The following is a 24211-nucleotide window of genomic DNA, read 5'->3' as shown; positions in this document are numbered from 1 at the left end:
CCTCCCCCAGCTCGCGTCCCGTCCTTGGACAGCGGTGCTGGGTGGCGTTCATGGACCCTGCGAGTCAGCGGTGGATGCTCTCAGAGACGTGAACTGATGGTGGTTGTAAGATGTGACCCACCCCAGGGGTTCCAATATAAGAGGAAACCCGAGAGAACAGATCAGTTCTGACATGTTCAGCGATGAACCATTTTGCCACAAGGGCTGCTGGTCTCTCCCAGCCCCAGGGTGCCCCTGGGGCTGCCAGGTCCAGCTGTGTTAGGGTAGGGGGTGCTGCTCACCCCACTCCCCAGACCTCCTTCCTGAGTCTTAGCTGCTGCTGCTGTGATGGCCGGTTTGCTTGGGGACTTCACACCACAGTGACCGCCCCTTCCCCTCCAGAGCGACCACCCCCCTGAGCGTCTGTGTAGCCTGGCACACTGCCCACAGCCCACACCAGCAATACGCTGGGTTCCGGACCCCCTGGATGTGGCCCACCGGGAACACACCAGTGCTGTTCCCACCCAGAAACCCCCCTCCCTGCAGGGATGTCTAAATAAGACAAACACAACACTAACCGAAGCCAGACTGTGCGACAAGGCTCTCACACGGGGCTTTTCCATTTTTGTACTCTCGGCCGAGCCAGCCAAGCTCCCAGCTGCCCATCCTGACCTTCTGGAATCAGTGCCAAGTAAACGCTTAGAGCTGAATTTCAGGCTGTGGGTTGGGGGGGGGGGGCCGCAATCCTGCAGGAGGAGGGCTCGACCCTCCCCTCCAGGGAAGGGCACAGGGCCTTGGATCGCACTGTTGCTATTTATAGTAGGATGGGGTCAGGGAGTCAGGGAAGGAGCAGAACCAAGAAGTCTTCTATTAACACGTTCAACTGGATACGGCTCTACTCTGCCTTCTCTTTGCAAGATGCTGCACTGGCTTCACAGGGGCAAAGGCAGGACCACCTGGAGCCCAGGGGAAGCACTTCCTCAGGGCTGGGGGTGATGGCCACGCTCCCCCAGGCCAGTGAGTGTCCGAGGCCTGAAGCCCTTTGGCGGCAGAGGCTCCAGGCTGGGAGGCGGGCAGTCACACACAGGGGCAGCAGAAACCTGAGCCTGGAAAGCGCAGGGGTCCCTACCTGCAGGCCGCAGCTCAGCGCCACCAGAGACCCCACTGGACGTTGCTTCTCCACCAGCCACTTGGTCCACCCAGGGGCAGCGGCCAAGCGGGTGCCGTGTGCCCAGGGTCAGGACCAAGCTCAAGGACATGAGGCCCCAGAGCAGGCCGGCCACCCCTGCCCCTCTCTCTCCTTGAGCTCAGGACAGAGCAGGGAGCCCTTGAGTTCCTATAAGGTCATCACCAGCTTCTTTCCTTTTTTTTTTCTGCTTTTAACCATCAGACACCCTTGAGGTCCTGGTTGATTTTCGCAGAGAAACAGATGATTCTTTGAGTTAAAAAGACAGACCATAGTTAAGTTTCTGAATTTTAAGGAAAATAAAGGCCAAGATTGCCACGCCTAGTGTTCTTGGTGGGGGCAGCGGGGTTGGGGTTGGGGGGAGCGGCCGGAAAAATCCCACCAGGCAAACAGAAAAGAAGCTGTTCTTTGATGCCCGCGGGCATCTTTGCTCCTCAAGAGGCCCTGCGCTTGGCAGAGGGACAAACAAAGCCTCTTGCCGCGTGGTCCCTTCTCGCGCCCCCCGCCCGGGTGTGACCTGCCCGCAGCGGTGCCCCGGGGGCGCAGGTCCAGCCACCTGCACAGGTTGGCAACAAGACCCGGAGCCGGCGGCCCCTCCCCTCTCCCCTCCCCCGTCCCCCGTCCCCTTCCCCGCAGGCGCCCCCTCCCCAGCCCCCTCCCCGCCCCGCCGCCGGCCCGAGCATGCGCCGTGCGCCGCGGGAGGCGGGCGGGAGCGGCGCTCATCACTCGGGTCCCCTTCCTGCACCGCGCCGCCACTTGCCCGGTTGCTAAGCAGTGGTCGTTGTTTCTGTGGCGATTGCAGAGGCTGTTGCTAATTGCAGAAGCCCCGCGAAGCCGCAGCATCGCCCCGCTTCTGCTCTGTGCGTTTAAAAGAGAGAACTAGGCGGCCGTACCCACTCGCCCTCCCTCCCCCTCCACCCCCTCTCCAGCAGCCGTTGGCTCTGGGAAGTATGGACTAAGCCCCAGTCCGCCGGCCGGCTGGACTCTGGGGGCCCCGAAGTCCTCCCGCTCAGACCGCACCTGCCGCTGAGCCGGCGTGCACCCTGAAGCAGGGGACCATGACCACAGCCAAGGAGCCCAACGCTTCGGGGAAATCCGTGCAACAGCAGGAGCAGGTAAGGCTGGGCTCGAGGTGCGTGTGCCCGCGAGGCAGAGAGAGGGGGTGGTGGCGGGGTGCTACGTCTCTTGAATGACTGTGTGTTTGCACGACTGTAGCCACCTGACCCCCCCGGGCTGGCCGTGAGATCAAGAGCCCCGACGGTGCCGGCAGGGACTGCCTTTGTCCTCCCACCCCGCTTCTATTTTTGAAGGATCCCTAGTCCATCCATAATGCATGGGCTGGGGGAGCATCTGGAGAGGTAAACTTGATGTGTGGGGACCGCTGACAAAGGCCTCTCTCAGAGCTGCCAAATGTAGCCAGTCAGTGAAGGGTGCAGGCTACTTTGCAATCTGGGGAGGTGGGGTGGAGGGGGGCTGCAGGAAGTGGCTAGCACAGCCCTCTCCCCAAATTCAGCTGCTCATGACCCTCCAACAGGACTTTACTTTGGTTCTAACACAAAGCACGAGAAGGCATGCCAGGTCTGCTTAAAGGACTTTTTTCCAGATACCTGTGCCCCCTTTTCCTGCTCTCCCCCTCCCTAGTATTTTGGAAGGTACTAGCAGATCACTGCTATTCATCCTGGCATTTAGAGAGTGCAGACGCTCCCAGCTGGAAAAGTCAGAGGATGCTCCTGTTAAGACCAGAGGGGCCCCGGCTAAGAAGTGGCAGTTGTTAAAGGGCTGGCAGGGAAGGCCAGGACTGCACTGGTGTCCTCAGGTGGCAGGGGACAGCCGCTCACCCTGCCCCGAGGAGGCCCAGTGTCTGCAGAAACTCAAGGAATAAAGGGGAGCCCGCAAGCTCTTAGAGAGTAATTCTCTTCTCAGAAGATCTTGAGGGTTCTTACCTTTTAATCAGTGCTTAGTTCTTGTCGGGCAGGTCGTTAAAGTAGATCCTGGGAGATACCCGTCGCTTGGCAGAGCAGCTTGCTCAGGCTTGGTGAATCCACAGCACCGAGTCTCCCTGTGTGTGTTAGGGGTGTTGTTTGCTGTCACTTGCTAGGGTTGGGGCAAAGAAAGGGGACCCCTCTAGAGTTCAGAAAGGCAAAGAGCCTCTCTGGGGGGCACCGTGTGACAGTCCCATCGTCGACTCTTCAGAGACCTTCCGCAGGCAACTTCGGGTCTGTTCAGTATGTAGTGCAAACTGCCTGTTGTTGGTCATCTCCTCAAATCCCAGTTTTCCATTAAAAATGAGACCGTCTTATTGGTTGTATCATCGTCATCTACAGAACTTACGTGCAGTTTCATTTCTTCTGGGAAGAAGATTTTGTCACTATGGATGTCTCGGAAACCTTCTATGCAGTTGGCGAGCTTGTGTGAGGGTTAATGCTCAGTGTAGCATGGACGCAGGTTCACACGAGGCAAACGAAGCCTTCCTCCGGGGTATCTGTTCAATAAAGTAACGTGTCCACCCTGAATCAACCTCCAGTGACTGATGGGGCTTCCTCTTATTACCGAGCTCCTCCTCACTAGCTGTAAAATAAACCTGCCCCAGGCTCCAGCTTCTAGCAAGGGCTGGGGTAACATCTCGGACCAGGGGCCAGTGCATCGCTATTCATGGGTCTAAACCAAGGGCCGGCCCTCAGAAGCCCAGGCTGTTACGTAAAGGAAGGTGCATGGTTCCTGCTCAGTTTTGTTCTCACTCTGCTTGATACCTTCACAAGCCAGAATCCTGGAAATGTCTCATTAGGGTGTGGGTTTGGGAGGACGGATAAGCCGTTGTTTGATATTATACTTTTTGTCTTGGGAAATCCCTTATAATTGAACATGCTGTAATTGTGGAAGACTTCAGCTGGCATGACCTGGCTTCTGGGAGCTGGTGGGACATCCAGAAGAGTCTGTCTCACCCCAGGCAGTTGGGAGGGCCCTTTCCACTCTTTTCAGAGTGGTGTCGCCTTGACTGAAGAATTCCCAGAGCCCACAGTCCAATAAATAAAAGGTCAGCAGCGGAGTTAGGGGAGGAGAAGCAAAATGACGATGGAGGATGGAGGTACTGCATCTAAAATAAATACACCACGAGCTTCCCTGGCGGACAAATGGTTAAGACTTCCAATGTAGGGAGCATGGGTTCGATCCCTAGTCAGGGAACTAAGATCTCACATGCCTCATAGCAAAAAAAAAAACAAAACATAAAATTGAAGCAATATTGTAGGAAATTCAATAAAAGACTTCTAAAATGGCCCACAGTAAAAAAAAAAATTTTTTTTAAAGTGAAATGCAATAAATATACCTTTAGGGGACATTGGTTAAAATCTTAACTGCTAGTCCAGAAACAAGGAGGAGAATGAAATACTTAGTTCATGAAGACTGTTTCTTATTCCTCTCATCTGTCAGTTTTCAGAAGACATTTAAGCTGTTTCTGTGCTTTGAGCTCTTAATGATTCCTCCACTCCTTCATATCATTCTTTTTTTTTTTACTCGTGATGCTTTGGGGATGGCCCCTTACCCAGGCTGGGAGAAATACGACCCGGTTTATTTCAGGAGAGAGAAAGAGATAGGTGCCGGTTTGCGGTTTGATTGCTGGGTTGGAGATCTTTTGACTGTGTTGTATTGTGCTAACTTCATGACTGCCTTCAAATCACCAAGCATTGCTTCGTGGTTGAAACTCTTAGCACTACCAAGGATGTGGGTTTAACGTGGCATGATGCTTACACATTTTTGGCTGTTGCAATAGATGGCCGCTTTCTTCTTAGCACGCTAACAGTAGTTGGGAGCCAGGTAGTTGGGAGCCAGGCACATGGGTGGCAGCTGGAATTAGCTTTTTTATGTTGAGGATTACTGCAGATTAATGAAAAAAAAAATCCAAGAAATAGCATATAACCAATTGATTTTACCTGTTAATTAGAGATTGCTGAGTTTTACCAATTTGTTTTCTAAAATATGTACTATAAAATGATGAATATGTAGGAGGAGGGTTTTTTTTTTTTTTTTTTTTAGGAAACTATGACGTATTTTAGGCCTCCCAGGTGGCTCAGCAGTAAAGTACCCACCTGCCAATGCAGGAGACGCGAGTTCAATCCCTGGGTCGGAAAGATCCCCTGGAGGAAGAAATGGCGACCTGCTCCAGTATTCTTGTCTGGGAAATCCCATAGACAGAGGAGCCTGGCGGGCTGCAGTCTATGGGTCGCCAAGAGTTGGCATGACTGAGTGAGCACCCGTGGTGCACCTATTGGAGTGAGATGGAAAACAGACTTCTAGAAAACTATTCTCCCTTCTCTCTGAAGATGCTAAAAGTTATTTTTAAATGAAGTATAAAAAAACCCCAGAGATGCTTGGAAACAATACATCTTTTAAGCTGACGGAATTAAATCTACCCTTTGACTCTGAAGCCAGTCAGGTGTTACGGAGGCGTGTTGGTGAAACCAGAATCCACCCTGGCCAGCACCCTTGCTTCACATGTACCCAGAGGTTAGCCTCGAAAGTGAAGTAGAAAAATCAGAGGCTAATTTGACTTAGCGTATTCTCACAAACTAGATCCTACCTTAGAGAACTATATTAAGGTACTTTCTCTCCCTTTTTAAACTGTACTACCCTTGCATCAAATGACTTAAAGTTGGAAAGTGCTCATCTCAGGGGCTGCTGAGAGACGGAGGTGACCGCAGGCTCGGTCTCCATGATTCCAGCCAACCGGGACACCCTGTTCCTCACATAGTGAGCAGGGATGCAGACTCCATATTTGCATGTGTGTGGACACGTACCCACACGCACGTGTGCGCGCACCGGCAGGGCTCGTGTGTCACAGAATCCCAGAGCTGGAACAGTGCATCCTGTGATCCCTTCCACCTTCTTTGGCTGAGGAATCTTACAGATAAAGGCAAACATCCTTTTTCTTTAACGGTCTTCAGCAAAATCTCTTTTCATATGGAAATACTCTGTGTCCTGTGGACAAGCCTGAATCTTTTGCTCTTTGTTAAGTTCAGTCACCACCTCTGTAACTTCCCTTGATCTGAGAACTGGTAGCTCTGATAGTCCTGCCAGAGGTGAGTAGGTTGCCATTTCCTCCTCCAGGGGATCTTCCCAACCCAGGGATCGAACCCTGGTCTCCTGGACTGCAGGTGGACTCTTTACCGTCTGAGCCCCCAGGGAAGCCGCCGACGGTTATTTTTGGTTTTTCTGAGCTGCACAAGTCCTAATATGTAGGCCCCACGTGTCTCTTCTCCTAATGAACGATGGGCGCTGGAACCTGGTGTGGACTGATGGGTTAGATTAGATCGAGGATGTTACTAGGGGCTGCTGGAAATGGAGAGTGACCGCTAATGCAACTGGAATTTTCTTTGGTGGTGATGACAGTCTTAGAAATAGAGGTGATGGTCGACAGCTTTGTGAGTGTACTAAATACCGCCCAACTGTACTTGTCAAAATAGTTTGTTCTGTGTTAAGTGAATTTCAGCTTAATAAACGATTTTAAAAGACTAAACCTAAAAAAAAAATCATCTAATTGTTTGTAATGATAATGGCACTATAGAAGTGTTTTCTGAAGTGAAGAGAATTTTACAAACAGCTATAAAGTGAGCCTTAACAGGCATGGCGGGACTTCCCACGTGGTCCAGTGGCTAAGACTGCACACTCCCAGTGAAGGGGGCCCGGGTGAGACCCCTGGGCAGGGATGCTGCATGCCTCAGACAAGACGAAGAGCTCCTGTGCTTCAACTAGGGCCCAGTGCAGCCAAATGAACTTGAAAGAATAAACGAAACACAGTGCATGGAGCCGAGACTTTTGAGAGGGCAGGCCTTCCCAGGGACACGTAGATGATGGCCTGGCCTGCCCTGGCTAGCGCTCTTTGTATGCAGCCTTCTGCCTCTGTCAGTGGTTGGACAAGATACTTAAACAGAGGATCTCACTTTGACCATCATGACAGGTAAATTTTTTGTGTGACTGTCTTGAAAGAAGAGGCAATGTGAGGCGACTGCTGTGAAGGCAAATGTGGTATTAAAAAGAGGAGGAAGGAGAAGAAGAGAAGGAAGAGGAGGGGGAGGGGGAAGCGGGAAAGAAGAACCAGGAAATCGAGGGTCAGTATTCGGAAGTGCAAAAAGGCTTACTTAAGAGTTTCTTAGTAGGAGAGATGGTTCTTTCATGACTCAGAAGGTGTCAACGATGGCAGTAATTGTACTCAGTTCAGTTCAGTTCAATCGCTCAGTCGTGTCTGACTCTTTGCCACCCCATGAATCGCAGCACGCCCCCTGTCCATCACCAACTCCCGGAGTTCACTCAAGCTCATGTCCATCGAGTTGGTGATGCCATCCAGCCGTCTCATCCTGGGTCCTCCCCTTCTCCTCCTGCCCCCAATCCCTCCCAGCATCAGGGTCTTTTCCAGTGAGTCAACTGTTCGCATGAGGTGGCCAAAGTATTAGAGTTTAAGCTTTAGCATCAGTCTTTCCAAAGAACACCCAGGGCTGATCTCCTTTAGAATGAACTGGTTGGATCTCCTTGCAGTCCAAGGGATGCTCAAGAGTCTTCTCCAACACCACAGTTCAAAAGCATCAATTCTTTGGTGCTCCGCTTTCTTCACAGTCCAACTCTCACATTCATACATGACCACAGGAAAAACCATAGCCTTGACTAGATGGACCTTTGTTGGCAAAGTAATGTCTCTGCTTTTGAATATGCTATCTAGGTTGGTCATAACTTTCCTTCCAAGGAGTAAGTGTCTTTTAATTTCATGGCTGCAGTCACCATCTGCAGTGATTTTGGAGGCCAGAAGAAAAATAAAGTCTGACACTGTTTCCACTGTCTCCCCATCTATTTGCCATGAAGTGATGGGACCAGATGCCATGATCTTCGTTTTCTGAATGTTGAGCTTTAAGCCAGCGTTTTCACTCTCCTCCTGTACTATTATAAGTCAAATTCCGTTCTGCCCATGTTGCTGTTGTTTAGTCGCTAAGTTGTGTCTGACCCTTTGCAACCCCATGGACTGCAGTACACCAGGCTCCTCTGTCCTCACTGACTCCCAGAGTTGGCTCAAATTTATGCCCATTGGGTTGGTGATGGTATCTAGCCATTACATCCTCTGCTGCCGCCTTCTCCTGCCCTCAGTCTTTCCCAGCATCAGGGTCTTTTCCAATGAGTCAGCTCTTCACAACAGGTGGGCAAAGGATTGGAGCTTCAGCTTTAGTCCTTTAGTCCTTCCAGTGAATATCCAGAACTGATCTCCTTTAGAATGAACGGGGTGGATCTCCTTGCAGTCCAAGGGACTCTCAAGAGTCTTCTCCAACACCACAGTTCAAAAGCATCAATTTTTTGGTGCTCAACTTTCTTTATGGTTCAACTCTCACATCCATACATGACTACTGGAAAAACCATAGCTCTGACTAGATGGACCTTTGTTGACAAAGTGATGTCTCTGGTTTTAAGTAAGCCATTCTGCCCATGGACTAACATAATATAAGACTCTCTGGATGAAAAGGAAGCTTGAAGGAACTGGTGAAGGATAGGGATGCCAGGCTCTTAAGTTTATCTGGAAATACCTGTAGGATTTGTGAGCTTCCAGAGCAGCAAGAGAGAGAGAGAGAATCACTTTCACTGCAATTCAAAACAGATGGGAACCAGCTGACTTTCCTTCCTGGAAAATACTCTCTCTGCACGGAACACAGTCCGCTGTGTTATATTTTATCAGCAAGTGTCACATTAAACCTGGTCCTGGTTGGTGTGTGAAAGATTTGAGGGGGAGAATTCAGAAGTCATGGGTGTCCAAGCAAGAGCAGGTTTAGAAGAAGGAGTTGCCAGTGTGGGTCCTGGAGCTGAGGGAGCAAAGGGACAGCAGTGTGACGTTTTTGAGGAGAGGAAGGGGCGTTGAGTGATGCTCTTCTCTGAGGAAGGATATATAGTCTCATTACTGGGGAGACCAACGTGGCAATGAAGCGAACACCAGTGCAAAGCTGTAATCTGTGTGTCCTGGTATCCACGGGTAGTTCCCAGCCTTCTGGGATGTAAGTCACATGCTGTATTAAAAGAAGTCCAGAAAGATATTGCTGTGATGCATGTCAGAGAGTGTTCTTGCCTATGGTTTCCCCAAGGAGTTTCGCAGTATCCAGTTTTACACTCAGGCCTTTCATCCACTTTGAGTTTACTTTTGCATGTGATGTTAGAGAATGTTCTAATTTCATTCTTTTTCATGTAGGGGTCCAGTTTTTCCAGCACCACTTACTAAGGAGACTGTCTTTTCTCCATTATATCTTCTTGCCGCCTTTGTCATAGATAAATTAGCCTTAGGAGCATATGTTTATTTCTGAGCTTTTGCTGCTGTTTTTGTGCCAGTACCATACCATACTGTTTTGATCAATGTAGGTTTATAATATACTCTGAAGTCAGGGAGCCTGGTTCCTCCAGCTTCCTTTTTCTTTCTCAAGATTGCTTTCATTATTCAGGGTCTTTTGTGTTTCTGTATAAGTATAAAACTTTTTCTTGGTCCTAGTTCTGTGAAAAGTGCCATTGATGATTTGATAGGGGTTGCATTGAATCTGTAGGTTGGCTTGGGTAATATATTCATCTTAACAATATTGATTCTTCCGATCCAGAACATGGTGTATCTTTCTGTATCATCTTCAATTTCTTTCATCAGTGTGTTACAGTTTTGAGAGTATAAGTCTTTTCTTTCAAAACTTTCCTTCCTCCCTGAGGAAGGAAAAGGAATTCTGCCCTTCTTGATGCAATGATAAATTGTTTCCTTAATTTTTCTTTCTGAATTTTCATCGTTACAGTATAGAAATGCAGTGATAAATGGGACCGTATTAATTTTGTATCCTGTGAACTTCACCAGAACTGATGATGAGCTCCAGTAGTATTCTGCTCACTTAATCTACTACATGAAAACCCACACCGCCCCACCCCACCAGATCAGCTGTATCCACAGCCCAAATTCAAAACAGATGGGAACCAGCTGACTTTCCTTCCTGGAAAATACTCTCTCTGCACGGAACACAGTCCACTGTGTTATATTTTATCAGCAAGTGTCACATTAAACCTGGTCCTGCGCTTCCTCTTTAGTAGTGGAGTTGCCACGGAAAGCTTCGCCAGGAATTCTCAGTGTTCCACAGAGAAAAGCTGGAGGATGTAAAGGGCTGGAAAATGTTTTCTGTTCACCTTCACCGAAACGTCTTCAGCTCCAACGTGCCTGCCGAAAATGCAAAGACGCTCACCACTTACAGTAATGAACAGTTACCATGTTTCTGGCTCATCGGGAATTGTAGCTTTATTATTTTTTATGGAAATGAGCCGTGCCTGTCTTTGGCATTAACTGATTTGGTTTTGTAATAGACATCTTTCACCCTCTCTCGTTGAGAAAGACAAGACTGGATGAGTCTGATGATCGAGTCCTGAAAATTGAGGACAAGAATTTAACTAGGTAAAGAAGCAATTCTCTAAAAGATTTTAGAGGTCAATGGCAGCTTGAAGTCCTTGCTTTAAAAATATCAGACAGGTGTGGGGTGTGTATTCTTTTTTCAGACATCCTTTGGAAACACGGAATGGACTGAAATGTCTTTTAAAATTTGCATCTGGATGCCTTGTGGCCTTAAAGCCACAAGGAGGAGATAACTACGCATTTGGGTGAAATTTCAGCCTGAATCCCACTTGCTGTAATTCTTCACGAGACTGACATTTCCTTCCTGACTTGGGCATCTTGTGTTCCTTAATGTGGGGAAATAAAATAAAGAGAGGAGGGTGGAAAGGATTTTTTAAAATAGCCCAGGGAACGTGGTTAAGTCCAGAAAGTTTCTTCTCTGTGCTCCTCCCCGTCTGCAGTTTACGCTCCGGAACGCTTTATGTCATATCCCTGATAGGCCTTTAGTCACCCCTGGTACCAATACAGGACCGGTATTTGTTCATAGTTGATTCTCCTTATCAAACTCGTTTTTTTATGTGCTATATTCCACCTGGCTTTGCTAAAAGATTGAGACAAATCCAATTACTTAAAAACGTGTAAAACTGGTACAATGTGTCACCCTCCTTCAGAACATCCGTAACTTTAGCAATAGCAGTGTGTATATCTAAAACAGATAATCAACTAGGACCTACTGTGTAGCACAGAGAACGCTGCTCAATCGTCGGTAATAACCTAAACGGGAAAAGAATCTGAAGAAGAATGGATACGTGTGCGTGTGTGACCGAATCACTTTGTTCATGAGGCGTGTGTGCTTCACCGCTTCAGTCGTGTCCGACTCTGCAGCCCCGTGGACTGTGGCCCGCCGGGCTCCTCTGTCTACGGGACTCTCCAGCGAGCACACTGGAGTGGGCTGCCAGGCTCTCCTCCAGATCTTCCCAGCTCAGGGACTGAACCCATATCTCTTAGGTCTCCCGTGTTGGCAGGTGGGTTCTTTACCATTTGCACCACCTGGGAAGCAATACTCAAGTATATGCCAACGTAAAATAAAACAAAAACCAAAAGCTTAACAATAACTGTTGGTGAACAGACCAAATTGAATTATTAATGGTTGAAATTTCTGGTACAAAGTTATGGCAGGGTTGATACAAGACAAACTATGGTCCCAGTTGGTCCCAGTTGTTCGTGGAAAAGCAGGGAGAGGTCACTGTGGGCGTTGGCGCCCCTTCAGCCGCTGATGGGCTCTGTGTGTGTTATCAGGTCTGTGAATTCTGTGTTTTCATTAGAGCAAGTGCTACATCAGTCAAGGACCAAACAGCAGATACTGTTGCTGGGTTCAGCTTCCGTTTCCAGGTTGAGCTTATGGCAATGGAGTCAAAATTTGCTGTGAATCCCTTCTTGAGAAAAGCGGCCACAAGCACGGACATTGAGTCAGTGTCCTGGGCCAGCTTCCATGGTGGTGGCTGGCTCCTTTTAGCGCCGGTGGCTCGGATGCTATAGGACCTGGAATGCTGCCCTCCACCAGCAACTTTACAAAACACACCAGTGATAGAAGAGTCTTGATAACAGAATTTTCCGTGGCAGTGTACATTTCATTTCCTTACTAGTGGTGGTGGTGCTTTAGTCGCTAACTCGTGTCTAACTCTTGCGCCCCCATGGACTGTAGCCCCCAGGCTCCTCCATCCATGGGATTCTCCAGGTGAGAATACTGGAGTGAGTTGCCGTTTCTTTCTCCAGGGGATCTTCCCGACCCGGGAATTGTATCTGATCGATTTTTAGAGATGTGTAGCTTCCCTTACTAGCATCTGACCCATGTCTAGAGAGCTTTAGCCTCTCCTACTAGATTCTGAGAAAAACTGCTTTCTTCTCAGAAACTGTACAAGACGCTGAGCATTTTCTCAAACTGCTAAGCCGTGAATTTGGAGTACAGGCTTTTCAAAAATTTGTGTCTGACGCCCCTGTGAAGGTGGAGATGGTGGACTAAAAAGCACCAGCACGGTCTGGTGATTAAAATGGGAAACCAAGGTGGGCAGGGAGCTCTTTCAGAACATTTTCCAAGGTCTGTCTTCTGACGCGCTCACGTGATTCCTCTTGACAATAGTGGGTGTCCATGTCCGTGGAAGGCTAGATTCCACCCCATAAGTAGTAGGTTTGCCCAGAGAGAGATGGTCATCAAACCACAAAATCTGAAATGCATGCCCATTTTTGTCGCTTGGAAATATTCAATAGAGATGTCCTTGAATGGTGATGATGTAGGTGTTAAAATGAATGAAAGAACTTTCCTTCTCTATTTTGAGGACAAGATTTGCATTCTTCTTGTTAGAATGTTTGAGGTTGTTACAGTGTTCCCACTGGAAATTCTAAAATTATGACACTATGTATCTTAAGTTGGATCCCTGGGTAGGAGAGTCAGGTAAACATATTTTAAATTTTAATAGCTGCCTAATACCCCATCCACTTATTAGACAGCTGTTGGTTTGGAGGAAGGTTTTTATTTGTTTTTAATTTTTTTTATTAAAGTATGGTTGCTTTACAACTGTTGTGTTAATTTCTACTGTACAGCAAAGTGACTCAGTTATATACATTTTAAAAAGTATTCTTTTCTATTACGGTTTATCACAGGATACTGGTTATAGTTCCCCGTGCGATACAGTAGGACCTTGTTGTTTATCCACTGTATCTATACAGTTTGCACCTGCTAATCCCAACCTCCCAATCCATCATTCTCCTTGGGCGTGATGTCCGTCCTCTACGTCTGTGAGTCTCTTTCTGTTTCATAGATAAACCCATTTATGTTGCATTTTAGATTCCGCATATAAGCGATACCATGGGGTATTTGCCTTTCTCTTCCTGACTTATTTCATTTACTGTGATCATCCCTACAGTCAGTCAGGAGGCAGAGTAGAGGAAAGGAGAGCTGGACGTACCAGCTGGAGGTCAGGAGAGGAGAGGGATTCCCAGCTCTGCGGTCTGCATTCTAAGGGGCGGGGAGCAGGTGGGGTGGAGTGGTCCACCTGGGGAGGTGGAATGTTTTGTGGGGCTTGGAGGCAATTTGGGGAAACAGGACATGCTTACATGTTGTTGTTCAATCGCTAAGTCGTGTCCGACTCTTTGCGACCCCATAGACTGAAGCACGCCAGGCTTCCCTGTCCATCATCAACTCCTGGAGCTTGTTCAAACTCATGTTCATTGAGTCGGTGATGCCATCCAGCCGTCTCATCCTCTTGTCTCCCCCTTCTCCTCCTGCCTTCAGTCTTTCCCAGCATCAGGGTCTTTTCCAATGAGTCTGTTCTTTGCATCAGGTGACCAAAGTATTGGAGCTTCAGCTTCAGCATCAGTCCTTCCCATGAATATTCAGGACTGATTTCCTTTAGGATTGAATGGTCTGATCTCCTTGCTGTTCAAGGGACTCTCAAGAGTCTTTTCCTGCACCACGGTTCAAAAGCATCAATTCTTCAGTGCCCACAGGAAAAGGTTACAGTGCCATGATGCCCTGGGAAGGATGGGAAGCAGCAGAGGGTTAGTCATATTCTCAAAGAAAGAGAAGAAAACTGAACTTCACGTGACAGAATCCTGCATAAAAGAACAGGATTTGAGGGCAATATTTGAAACTGGAAGAGCGACTTGGATGTAAAATTACACTTTGTGGGGGAGTTATGTCATCTGGGTGTGACTTTGAGGGACTCGAAAGGGCACTGTAGGATTCTATTTTTCAGAGAGCTGAAAAGGAGTGTGTGATGTCCCAAATGGAACTCAAGTCCACAAGCAACAGGGTGTTTTAAGGCCATATGATACATACACGCACACGAGTAGGTAGATAGGAACGTAGATATATACATGTCCTATTTCTTGAAATAATCTGAAAAATATTTATACGACTTTGGATGATTAGAATTTCTGGCTCTGATTTTGAAAAAACAAACAAACCCTCCACTCTCCCAGTACCAAGTCATATGATACACAATCAGACAATGCGATTACCAGTGAGAGAGCTTTGCCAGGTAAAAGCTGTCCTGCCATTACAAATCAGTTCAGTTCAGTTTAGTCACTCAGTCGTGTCCGACTTTTTGTGACCCCACGGACTGCAGCATGCCAGGCTTCCCTGTCCATCACCAACTCCTGGAGCTTGCTCAAACTCATGTCCATCGAGTCGGTGATGCCATCCAGCCATCTCATCTTCTGTCATCCCCTTCTCCTCCCGCCTTCAATCTTTCCCAGCATCAGGGTCTTTTCAAATGAGTCAGTTCTTTGCATCAGGTGGCCAAAGGATCAGAGTTTCAGCTTCAGCATCAGTCCTTCCAATGAATTTTCAGGGTTGATTTCCTTTAGGATGAACTGGTTGGATCTCCTTGCAGTCCAAGGGACTCTCAAGAGTCTTCTCCAACACCACAGTTCCAAAGCATCAGTTCTTCAGCCATTACAAATCATAAAGCCTTAATACTTCAAATCTCATACCTCGAAGCTCTGATGGGGGCCCAGGGGTGGCTGTTTCACTTTGACAGTGTGAATAGTCATTGCCAATAGCCCTGTTTGCTGGTGGTTAGGAGAACACATGGATGCTTCTGACTTCACATCCCAGCCCTTCCCCCTCGTAGCTGAGCGATCTTGGGCAGATCTGGTTCACTTCCACATTTGGAGATAATGCCAGTCACACCATTGCTATGAGGAAAACATTTTTTAAGCACAGAACGCTATTCTTAGAATGAAGATTTCAATCTGCCGTTGAATGAGCCCTTACTGTGCGTGTTGGCATTAACGGTGATATTTGAGTGGCTCTCCTGACTTTCAGCATTTGGTGAGGGTTTGTGTCCATTCCAAGAGGTGGTGTTCTAGGAAATCACAGAATTTTGACTTTTAGGGCACTTTATAGACCATCTTGGCCAGTGTGATTTGTGGACCCCTGTTTTAGTAACAGAAACCTATTCCGTAAAGAAAAGACAAATCCAACATGTAAAAGAGACGAAAGCACCGCCCTCGTGACCCCGGGACAGGCCATCAGAGCCCCAGAGCAACAGTCCAGACGCCTGATTCAGTAGCAGGATTTTGTGCAGGAGGAAATAGGGCTCGGAGAGGTTACGTCAGTTACCAAAATCACACAGCCAGCAGATTCAGGACAGTTTCTTAGTTTTTGCTTCAAACCAAGCACTCCTGGGTGAGACCCAATAAAAATAATACACTAAGACGATTAACCCCCAAACTGAGATGGACTGGAAACTGAAACGGCAATAAAAGAATTTCGTGTTATAGATGCAATAAAAACCCTTGTCTGCAGACCAGCTGAGAAGGGGTATGTGCTGAGGGCAGCCAGGGTTTCCTGCAGTTCCTTGTCTTCCTGTCTGTGGAGAGGCAGAGATGTTTCTTCTTTTTACAGCACCATCCCTGGAGGCATTAGGGTTTTCAGAGCAACTTCTATTTAATGAGTTACTTAATGAGTTGTTTTTCAAATGAGGAGAAAAAAATGAGGATATAACAAATGTTTTTCTCCCCAAATTTCAAAAATAAGCAACAGTTAATAAATTCTGCCTGCTTTGGAAGTAGGCAGTAGGTAATTTTCAATTTCCTCTTACACTTGAATAGCTTCAAAGGTAGCAGTTATACGACAGGTGTAGGAAGATCAGAGTCAAGAGACACAGGATTCCCAGACAAACACCTGGGCACGCTGGGTACCTGGCCCAGCAGGAAGGCCGATGTCGAAACACTGGGAGTGTTACCGTTCATAAGCTTAAACTGAGCTGACACTGTGTTGATCACTGTCCTGGGGTTATGGAGCCCCTTTGAGGGTCTGATAAAAGCTATGGATCTACCAACCAGAAGAACGTCTCCTATCTTGAAGATTTTGCACCTTTGTTTTCTGTCCCTGGATATGTTCCAGTGTCTCCTGGTTTGTAGTCTATGGGAACTTGAACAGAATTTGTATCCTGATGTAGCAAGAAAAATTGTTATAAATCTCAATTATACTGAACTGGTTCATAGTGCTTTTCAGATCTACTCTATCCTTCCACATTTCTATCTGTTCATTCTATTAATTTTGGAGAGTTTGGTACTGAAATGCCAACTAAAAATCTTAATCTACCTAAAAACATGATTGTAATATATAGCGGAGCTACATGTAACTTTGTTCTGTATTTTTCAAGTCTCCTGTGAATGTGTTATCATACTTTCATAATTTAAAAAAAGCACTTTTAAACTGTAGAAACAAACAACAAAAAAGAAAAAGTCTCATAACCTCGGGTGAGGCTCACAGAAGCTCTCACGTCCATCCGTGGACTCCAAGTTGAGTATCTCTCTGTTCCCTTCATGTGGTTTGTGTCCTGAATTTGTCAGCTGTGTGACTTTGGTAATTTACATCACCTCTAGGGCTTCCCTACATTAGCTCAGCTGGTGAAGAATCTGCCTGCAATGCAGGAGACCCCCATTCAATTCCTGGGTCGGGAAGATCCACTGGAGCAGGGATAGGCTACCCACTCCAGTCTTCTTGGGCTTCCCTTGTGGCTCAGCTGGTAAAGAATCCGCCTGCAGCGTGGGAGACCTGGGTTCAATCCCTGGGTTGGGAAGATCTACTGCTATAAATAGTAGTAGAAGTGTAGGATTTTGATCTTTCGACTTCCTGGGTTACTCTGCAAGACAAAACTAGGGATCTGTGGATTTAGGGGGTCTGTGGATCCCTGGATGCAGCTTTAGCTGAGGGTCAGCATGTGCTCTGTGGGTCACGGCTGACTTGCTGGCCGTCTTCTCATCACCAGGACCATAGGATGCCCATTGGCCTCCGATAGGGGCGAGTGTGACAAAGGACTTCCTCTACTTAAAGTTCTCTAATGTGGAACATGTTTTCCCTTCCCTGACACACAGCTGCGAGCCTCTGATAGACAGGCCCTGTTCCTTCTGTATCTCCAGCAGCGTGCACCACGTCTGCCCATGAGTCTATGTGCAGAATAAATCAGTGAGGGGGTGAAGCACCTTGTTCTCTCTGAAACCCATCCAGTGAGTGTCTCACAGAGCTCGGGGGTCCGTGGTTCGAGTCATTCAGCAAATGGATTAAATTTTTGGAGGAAAATAAAACCCAGCTCCTGAACGCTAGGCTCACCTTGCTGTCTGTGATGCTTGATGTGCCACTGGCACTTTCCCTTTCCCCAAATCCAACCCCCGCCTGACTTGCCTGAAGCCTTTCCCACCACGAAAGCACCGACTCTTTGCCACAGCTACAGGCCAGGCATGGCCATCCAGCGTTGCCATGACTCATGTCTGTAACGTAAGTGAACGTCCTCTCATTTACCAACTCACAAACGAGAAAGCCAGTTGATGAGAAAAGGTGGGAAAATGGACAGTGCGTTCCCAAAGCCCCTTTCTGTTGTTGCTGAAGCAGAAGCACCAAGTCTTTCTCCTCCACAAAAGTGACGCCCTGAAATGAAAAGATGGTAAGATCCAGATTGCACCACCTTCCCCTATGTGTAGAGAGAGTTGACTTGGAGGACCAGTTTGAGCTGGTCCTCTGAGACTCAGGTGGGAGGAGTGCTTTCAGAGAAAAAGGAAGCAAGTGGATCAAGATGGCAAGGCTGAGTTGGTCTGGAACATTCCTCCTGCTTGCCCTCTGCTAGGTGGGATGGCTACCTTTCTTAGGCTTTGTAACAAGGCAGCGTAGGTGCACGAGTGATTTCCAGGGTGGGTAACAGCATACCGTGCTTTCTTAAGAAGAAAGAAATGGAACAGTGAGTGAGTGAGTGTTGTGCGCTCAGCTGTGTCTGACTGTTTGTGACCCCACGGACTATAGCCCGCCAGGCTCCTCTGTCCGTGGGATTCTCCAGGCAAGACTACTGGAGTGGGTTGCTGTTTCCTTCTCCAGGGGATCTTCCCCACCCAGGGATCGAACCCACAACTCCTGCATATCCTGCATCAGCACGCAGATTCTTTAACACCGCGCCGCCTGGGAAGCCCAAAACAGTGAAGCTTCGGTTTATAGAGCCAAGTGGTGGTGAGGCAGGGGGCTGCGTAGGAGAAGAAGTACCAGCCTTGGGTTCCAGCAGGCCAGAGTGTGAGTCCCAGTCCTGCCACTTACCAGCTCGGCAGTGCTGGACTCTGCGTGACCTCAGTTTCTACACTGAGCTCAGTAGACAACAGCTGTAAATATTGTCAGTGCAGTGGTTATGATGTCTTGTCAATGAAAGAGCTAATGGTCAGGCAGGCCTTGGTAGGGAGGCCAGGGTCCCTGTGACTTTCATAAAGGAGTGGAGAGATAATGACCTGCTGTGAGTTGGGTCAAAGTGTTTACTGTCTGTGTGGCCCCAGACAGTCTGGCTGTAGGACGAAGTCGCCAAATGGATGCACGTTTGTTGCGTTGAATGAAGTCGTTTCCTTTCCCTTAACTGCTGCTATGCTCAAAATTGCAGAGATAATACACTGCACTTGAAGCAATTAGTCTGCAGTTTTTGACTCAATTAAATTCACTTAGGCTTGTAGTTTGAATAATTATATTAGGGTACTTGAAGCTTAGTTGTAGTTTGTTAGTTATCAGAAATGTATTTGCAGCTTAGTTGCTTATCCAGCTTAGTTCAGTAGTGATATGGACACGAACGTGGAGATGTTAGCAGCCCCGGTATGCAGCTTTGCGTGCAAAGTAGCCTTGCATTTTAAAGTTACCAAGTTCTTACAAGGTTACTGAGCTTGATTTCCTGAAGAATGATGGTCTTTGTAATGCACAGATGTATGATTAGAATTTTCTATTAGTTTTTGTCTGTGCTGTAATATCCCTGTTGAAAATTTTAGATTTAGGTAATTGTGTTGTCATTGCTTGAAAGGGGAAACTGTAGTTAAAGTAACAAGACAGTAATTGAATTCAAGCAAAACGCTGAAGAATATGGAGATCACTGTCACCAGAACGCTGGCTTGTGCCTTTTGTGAAGCTCGCAGAAAACATTCTTGTCAAATGAATACGAAAGAAAGGAAACGCTAAATTATGTGTGTTTTTTCACTCGGATCTTAATTTTGTGAAAGACGCTTAGAATACCTTTTAATTCTGTAGGAGCTTCTGAGCTGATCCGATGTCTGGAGTTTTCATGAGCACACAGAGAAAAATTTTACGACTTTGCTTTGGCTGGAGGATCCTCAGTTTTGGCCTCAAATCACATCTTTGTTGGATTTGAAAATATGCGCAGAGGTGTATTACATCGTCTTATTTAGAAACGTGTGAGGGGATTTTTAATAATGCAGGGCTCAATACTTACCCTTCTTTTGCACACTCTTTCCACGTTTGGAAATGTCCGTTGTCATCTTATTTGATCCTGTAAAGAGGTGTAGCGAATTTAAGGATAATGAGAGAGATTTGGGGGGAATTATTAAGCCCTGAGTCAGTTACATACATATCATATCAACCACATGCTCTCCTGTACTTTTTACACCCCTGCCAGCACACACAGTTCTGACTCCTGGACCAAAAAGCTAGGGATCTCCTCACTGACGGCCCTCGTACGCTGATAAAACTTACTGGAAAGATAAATCGCTTGGTTGGTTTTGGTTGAGCAGGTCGAGGTGGCCCCAGCTGAAGCCCATTGTACCAAAAGCTCAGAAACCACTGGCAGAGAAGTAGTACCTGCACCTGAGGATGGAGACGTGTGTCTGTCTCTTTGTTCATCAGGAGATACTATTTTGCTTCGTCTTGGACTGGTTAATTAACAGTCCAGCATCGATTGTTTCCAGCCACAGGAAGGGCATATATGTTAGAGAAAAAAAACTGATGGCTTGAGTGCCGTCAGTCATTCCAGAGAGACGTTCTCTGCTCTCTGTTGGCAGTTACGGCCCCTGATGTGGGAGCTGGGCGTATCTGCATGTACGTCTGTCCTGTCATCCGTCCATCATTCCCTTCTACTTGGCTGAAGTAGACTTCAGATGCTAGGATGTTATGACGCTGTGTCTATGGAGCGTAAAGCATTGGAGATGCAGAGAGCACAACGGTGGGTTTTCCCCTCTGTGCTGCTTCTTTGGGCAGAAGCAGCACAATCGGATATCGTTTTGCGTTTCTAACCCACGGCCTCAGCGTCTCTGGCACTGTAACGATGAACTGTCGAAGCAGAAAGGTCAGCAACAGAAGGAAGACAATCTTCACTTGTTCTAAAACGTCATACGTGCGACCTACTGTGTCATGAAGAGCATCGTGCTTATTCATTCATTTCTCAGCTGCATTGGGCAACACGGAAGATTGCAAACAACGTGAACCCCAGCCTTCACCTTCCGTTTTCCGTGGCAGGAGAATTCAAGTAGATTCAGGAAACCATAGTATGCAGGATAGAACAGAAGACTTCTTAGACTCTAACAGACTACCGAATTCCAGGTGTGCTCAGGAAGACAGCAGCGTTTATTGGGTATCTGTTATGAAATATTCGGTATCACATACTGAGAGGGATCTTCTTAGGCAATAAACATTATGGCCTTTGTAGTATTTCCATAACAGTTATAAAATTTCCTTTTTAGCTGCTACCTATAAATGAGTAGTATTTGGATCTGAGCTGGTTAAGGTTTGAAATAGATAAGGTGAACTTGAATTTGTTATAGCAAAAGTTTGATGAGTTTGGCATTAGTGAAGGCTACAGAGAAGATGTTTGAAACATACACCACGCTCACATTAGCTAAATATGCTTACTCCAGATGCATGTATTTATGTCACATTTCTGTGAGGTTATTAACCTGCTGTCAAACGCCATGCAAAAATCAAACCAGATAATGTGTGTAGGAGTTCACACCGTACAAACTGCGATGGTATTACTGTGATCGCACCTTCTGGTTTGTAGTTCTTTGTGGAAGCCAGCCTGCTTGCAGAACAGAATGGGCACATTGGCCCTGTTTGGGGAAAATAAATGGAATAATGAAGAAAATTCAAAGTCGAGTAAAACGCCATTCCATACACATCCTAAAGAAGTGTATAAAGTAGTTTAAGTGCGGAGGGTTATTGTAAGCATGACAATAAACTCGAAGGATATTGCTTCCTTTCCAAGATTCCACTTCTCCAAGATGGCTCGAACATTAAAGACCTCTCTTGGAGTTTATGTACAGTTCTTTCAACTGGCGCTGTTAGCCTCGCGCAAAATCTCTAGAGTTTGTCTTTGAAAGGAAAGCAAAGAAGGAAGCGCTTCAGCACAAAACCTGTAGAAATGAGGGCTCCATGAGGACAGGGTTTGGTGGGACGACTGTGCGTGTGTGGGATCCAGCTGGCATTTGGCATTGGGCCCGTGTCTGGGGCAAGCGCTGGTCTTGGTGAAGGATGGTTTCGTCAAGCTCCACAACAGAAGGTCCACGTCCATTTTCATCAGCAACTGACTTGTCTCTGGCACTTGCTGCCTTTGGTCCCCCAACCGTGAAATTTTATTGACCCATTTGCCGTGTCTCGTGTAAGTGGATGGAATCGTCTTTCTTGACGGGAACTCTCCGAGAGTAGCACTGTGCACTCGTCCCCGAGCGTCTGAGCCTGCCGTTTTTCCAGGTCTCGGCGCGCGCCTCTGCCTCCTGTGTCCGTGGACCTCACCACATCCGCGTGTGAGGCATGCTGTCTTCAGTTCTGGTACTGTTTCCATAATCGTCCGAGAATTTCCTTTTTTTAGCTGCCACCTATGAATGAGTAGTATTTGCGTCTGAGCCAGTTAAGGTTTGAAATAGATTAAACCAGCTTGGTTTGTTATAGCAAAAGTTTGATGAGTTTGCCATCCGTGAAGGCTGCGGAGAAGTACCAGTGAGATAATTAACCACAGGTGAAAAGTTTTCAAAGACCCTAGTATAACAAGTGCGCATCGCATATACACGTGTCCCCACATTTTCCATTTACAGTTAGGAGGATGGGGACAGGAGGGGAAGCTAAGCACCATGTGCCATTTCTTCATTCAGGACAGAGTCTTGAATGCGGGGTTAAGCGGGCAGGGTTCCGTGAGAAAAAGGGACATATTCTTTCCTGTTTGGAGATGGCCTAGAAATTACTTAAGTTAGGCTTACTCTAATAACTCCTGCTGATTTCCCAGTCACAGTTACCTTCCACTTCCCCAGGTGACTTGGGAAACTATTCCCATCCTAAACACCTCAGTCCTTGTCTGCTTAAGTACTTTATAAAAATTACGTTTGCTCCTGTGTGTGTGTCTGTCTCTGTGTATACATCCACGTTGCTGCGAATGGCATTCTTCCACTCTTTCATATGGCTGAGTAATATTCCACCGTGTGTGTGTTTCACATCTGCTTTATCCGTTCGTCTGTTGATGCACACTTAGGTTGCGCCCCATTTCTTGCCTATTGTAAATAGCACTGCCATGAACGTAGGGGGTGCATGTAGCTTTTCAAATTAGTGTTCCTGTCTTCTGCAGACTTATGCCTAAGAGTAGAATCGCTGCATCGTACCGTGGTTCTGTTTTCAGTTTTTGGAGAGCCTCTACAGATTTCCAGAGTGGCTGTATCCGGTTACATTCCCACGGACAGTGTATGAGGGCTCTCTCTTCTCCGCACCCTCTCCAGCATTTGTTATTTGTGGTCTTTTTGATGAGCGTGACAGGTATGAAGTTGTGTCTCATTTTGGTTTTGATTTGCTTCCTCTGATGACTAGCAGTGTTGAGCATCTCTTCATGTGTCTGTTGACCATCTATCTGTACGTCTTCTCTGGAATAAAATGTCAGTTTAGGTTTTATGCCCATTTTCGATAGGACTGTTTGTTTTTTGATATTGGCTTGTATGACCTGTTGTGTATTTTGAATATTAACCCCTGTCACAGTCATATCGTTTGCAAACATTTTCTCCCGTTTGGTAGGTTATCTTTTCATTTTGTTTATGGTTTCCTTTGCTGTGCAAAAGCTTTCAAGTTTAATTAGGTTCCATTTGTTTGTTTTTGCTTTTGTTTCCTTTGCCTTAGGAAAAAATTATTGCTGCAATTTATATCAAAGAGTGTTCTGCCTATGTTTTTTTTTCCTAAGAGTTTTATGGGTTTTGGTCTTACATTTAGGTCTTTAATCCATTTTGAGTAATGTTTGTATATAGTGTGATAAAATATTCTATTTTCATGGAATACTACTCAGTCATAAAAAGAATGATATTTTACCATTTGCAAGAACATGAATGGACCTGGTGGCTGTTATGCCTTCTGAAATGTCAGACAGACAAAGACAGATACCATATGTTACCAGTAATATGGCGAATCTAAAAAAAAAAAAAAGAAAAAAGAAAACATTTGAATCAATATGGAGAAGCCTGGTGGGCTGCAGTCCATGGGGTCGCTGAGAGTTGGGACTCAGTGACTTCACTTTCACTTTTCACTTTCATGCACTGGAGAAGGAAATGGCAACCCACTCCAGTGTTCTTACCTGGAGAATCCCAGGGACGGCAGAGCCTGGTGGGCTGCCGTCTGTGGGGTCACTCAGAGTTGGACATGACTGAAGCGACTTAGCAGCAGCAGCAGCAAAGCAGAAACAGACTCAGAGAGATAGAGAACAGTCTAGTAGTTCCCAGTGGGGAAAAAGGAGGCGAGGGGCCATCTGGGGTAGAGAATTCAGGCTACAACTACTGTGTATAAAATAAATAAGCTGTGAGGATATATTGGACGGAATAGGTAATACAGTCAACATCTTATAATAACTTTAAATGGAGTATAACCTAAAAATTTTGAATGACTGTTATAC

General features: G+C 46.8%; 1 protein-coding gene across 3 annotated transcripts in view; it reads left to right on the top strand.

Annotated features, from left to right (window-relative positions):
• The window catches only part of DPP6 (dipeptidyl peptidase like 6), a 974485-nt gene that overhangs the window by 444746 nt on the left and 505528 nt on the right, over window positions 1–24211 (top strand). Inside the window, exon 1 of one of the 3 annotated variants that reach the window (XM_018046660.1) lies at window positions 1892–2280. The exons of the other annotated variants lie outside the window; for them this stretch is intronic. Coding sequence (XP_017902149.1) covers window positions 2224–2280 — 57 coding nt within the window. The 5' untranslated portion in view covers window positions 1892–2223. Of the gene's footprint in view, window positions 1–1891; window positions 2281–24211 lie in introns of those variants that run through there. 3 annotated transcript variants of the gene reach the window in all.

Source organism: Capra hircus, chromosome 4, assembly GCF_001704415.2.
Source record: "Capra hircus breed San Clemente chromosome 4, ASM170441v1, whole genome shotgun sequence".
Classification (NCBI taxonomy): domain Eukaryota; kingdom Metazoa; phylum Chordata; class Mammalia; order Artiodactyla; family Bovidae; genus Capra; species Capra hircus.
The sequence above is the reverse complement of the archived record's forward strand: the minus strand, read 5'-3'. Positions and strand labels throughout refer to the sequence as shown.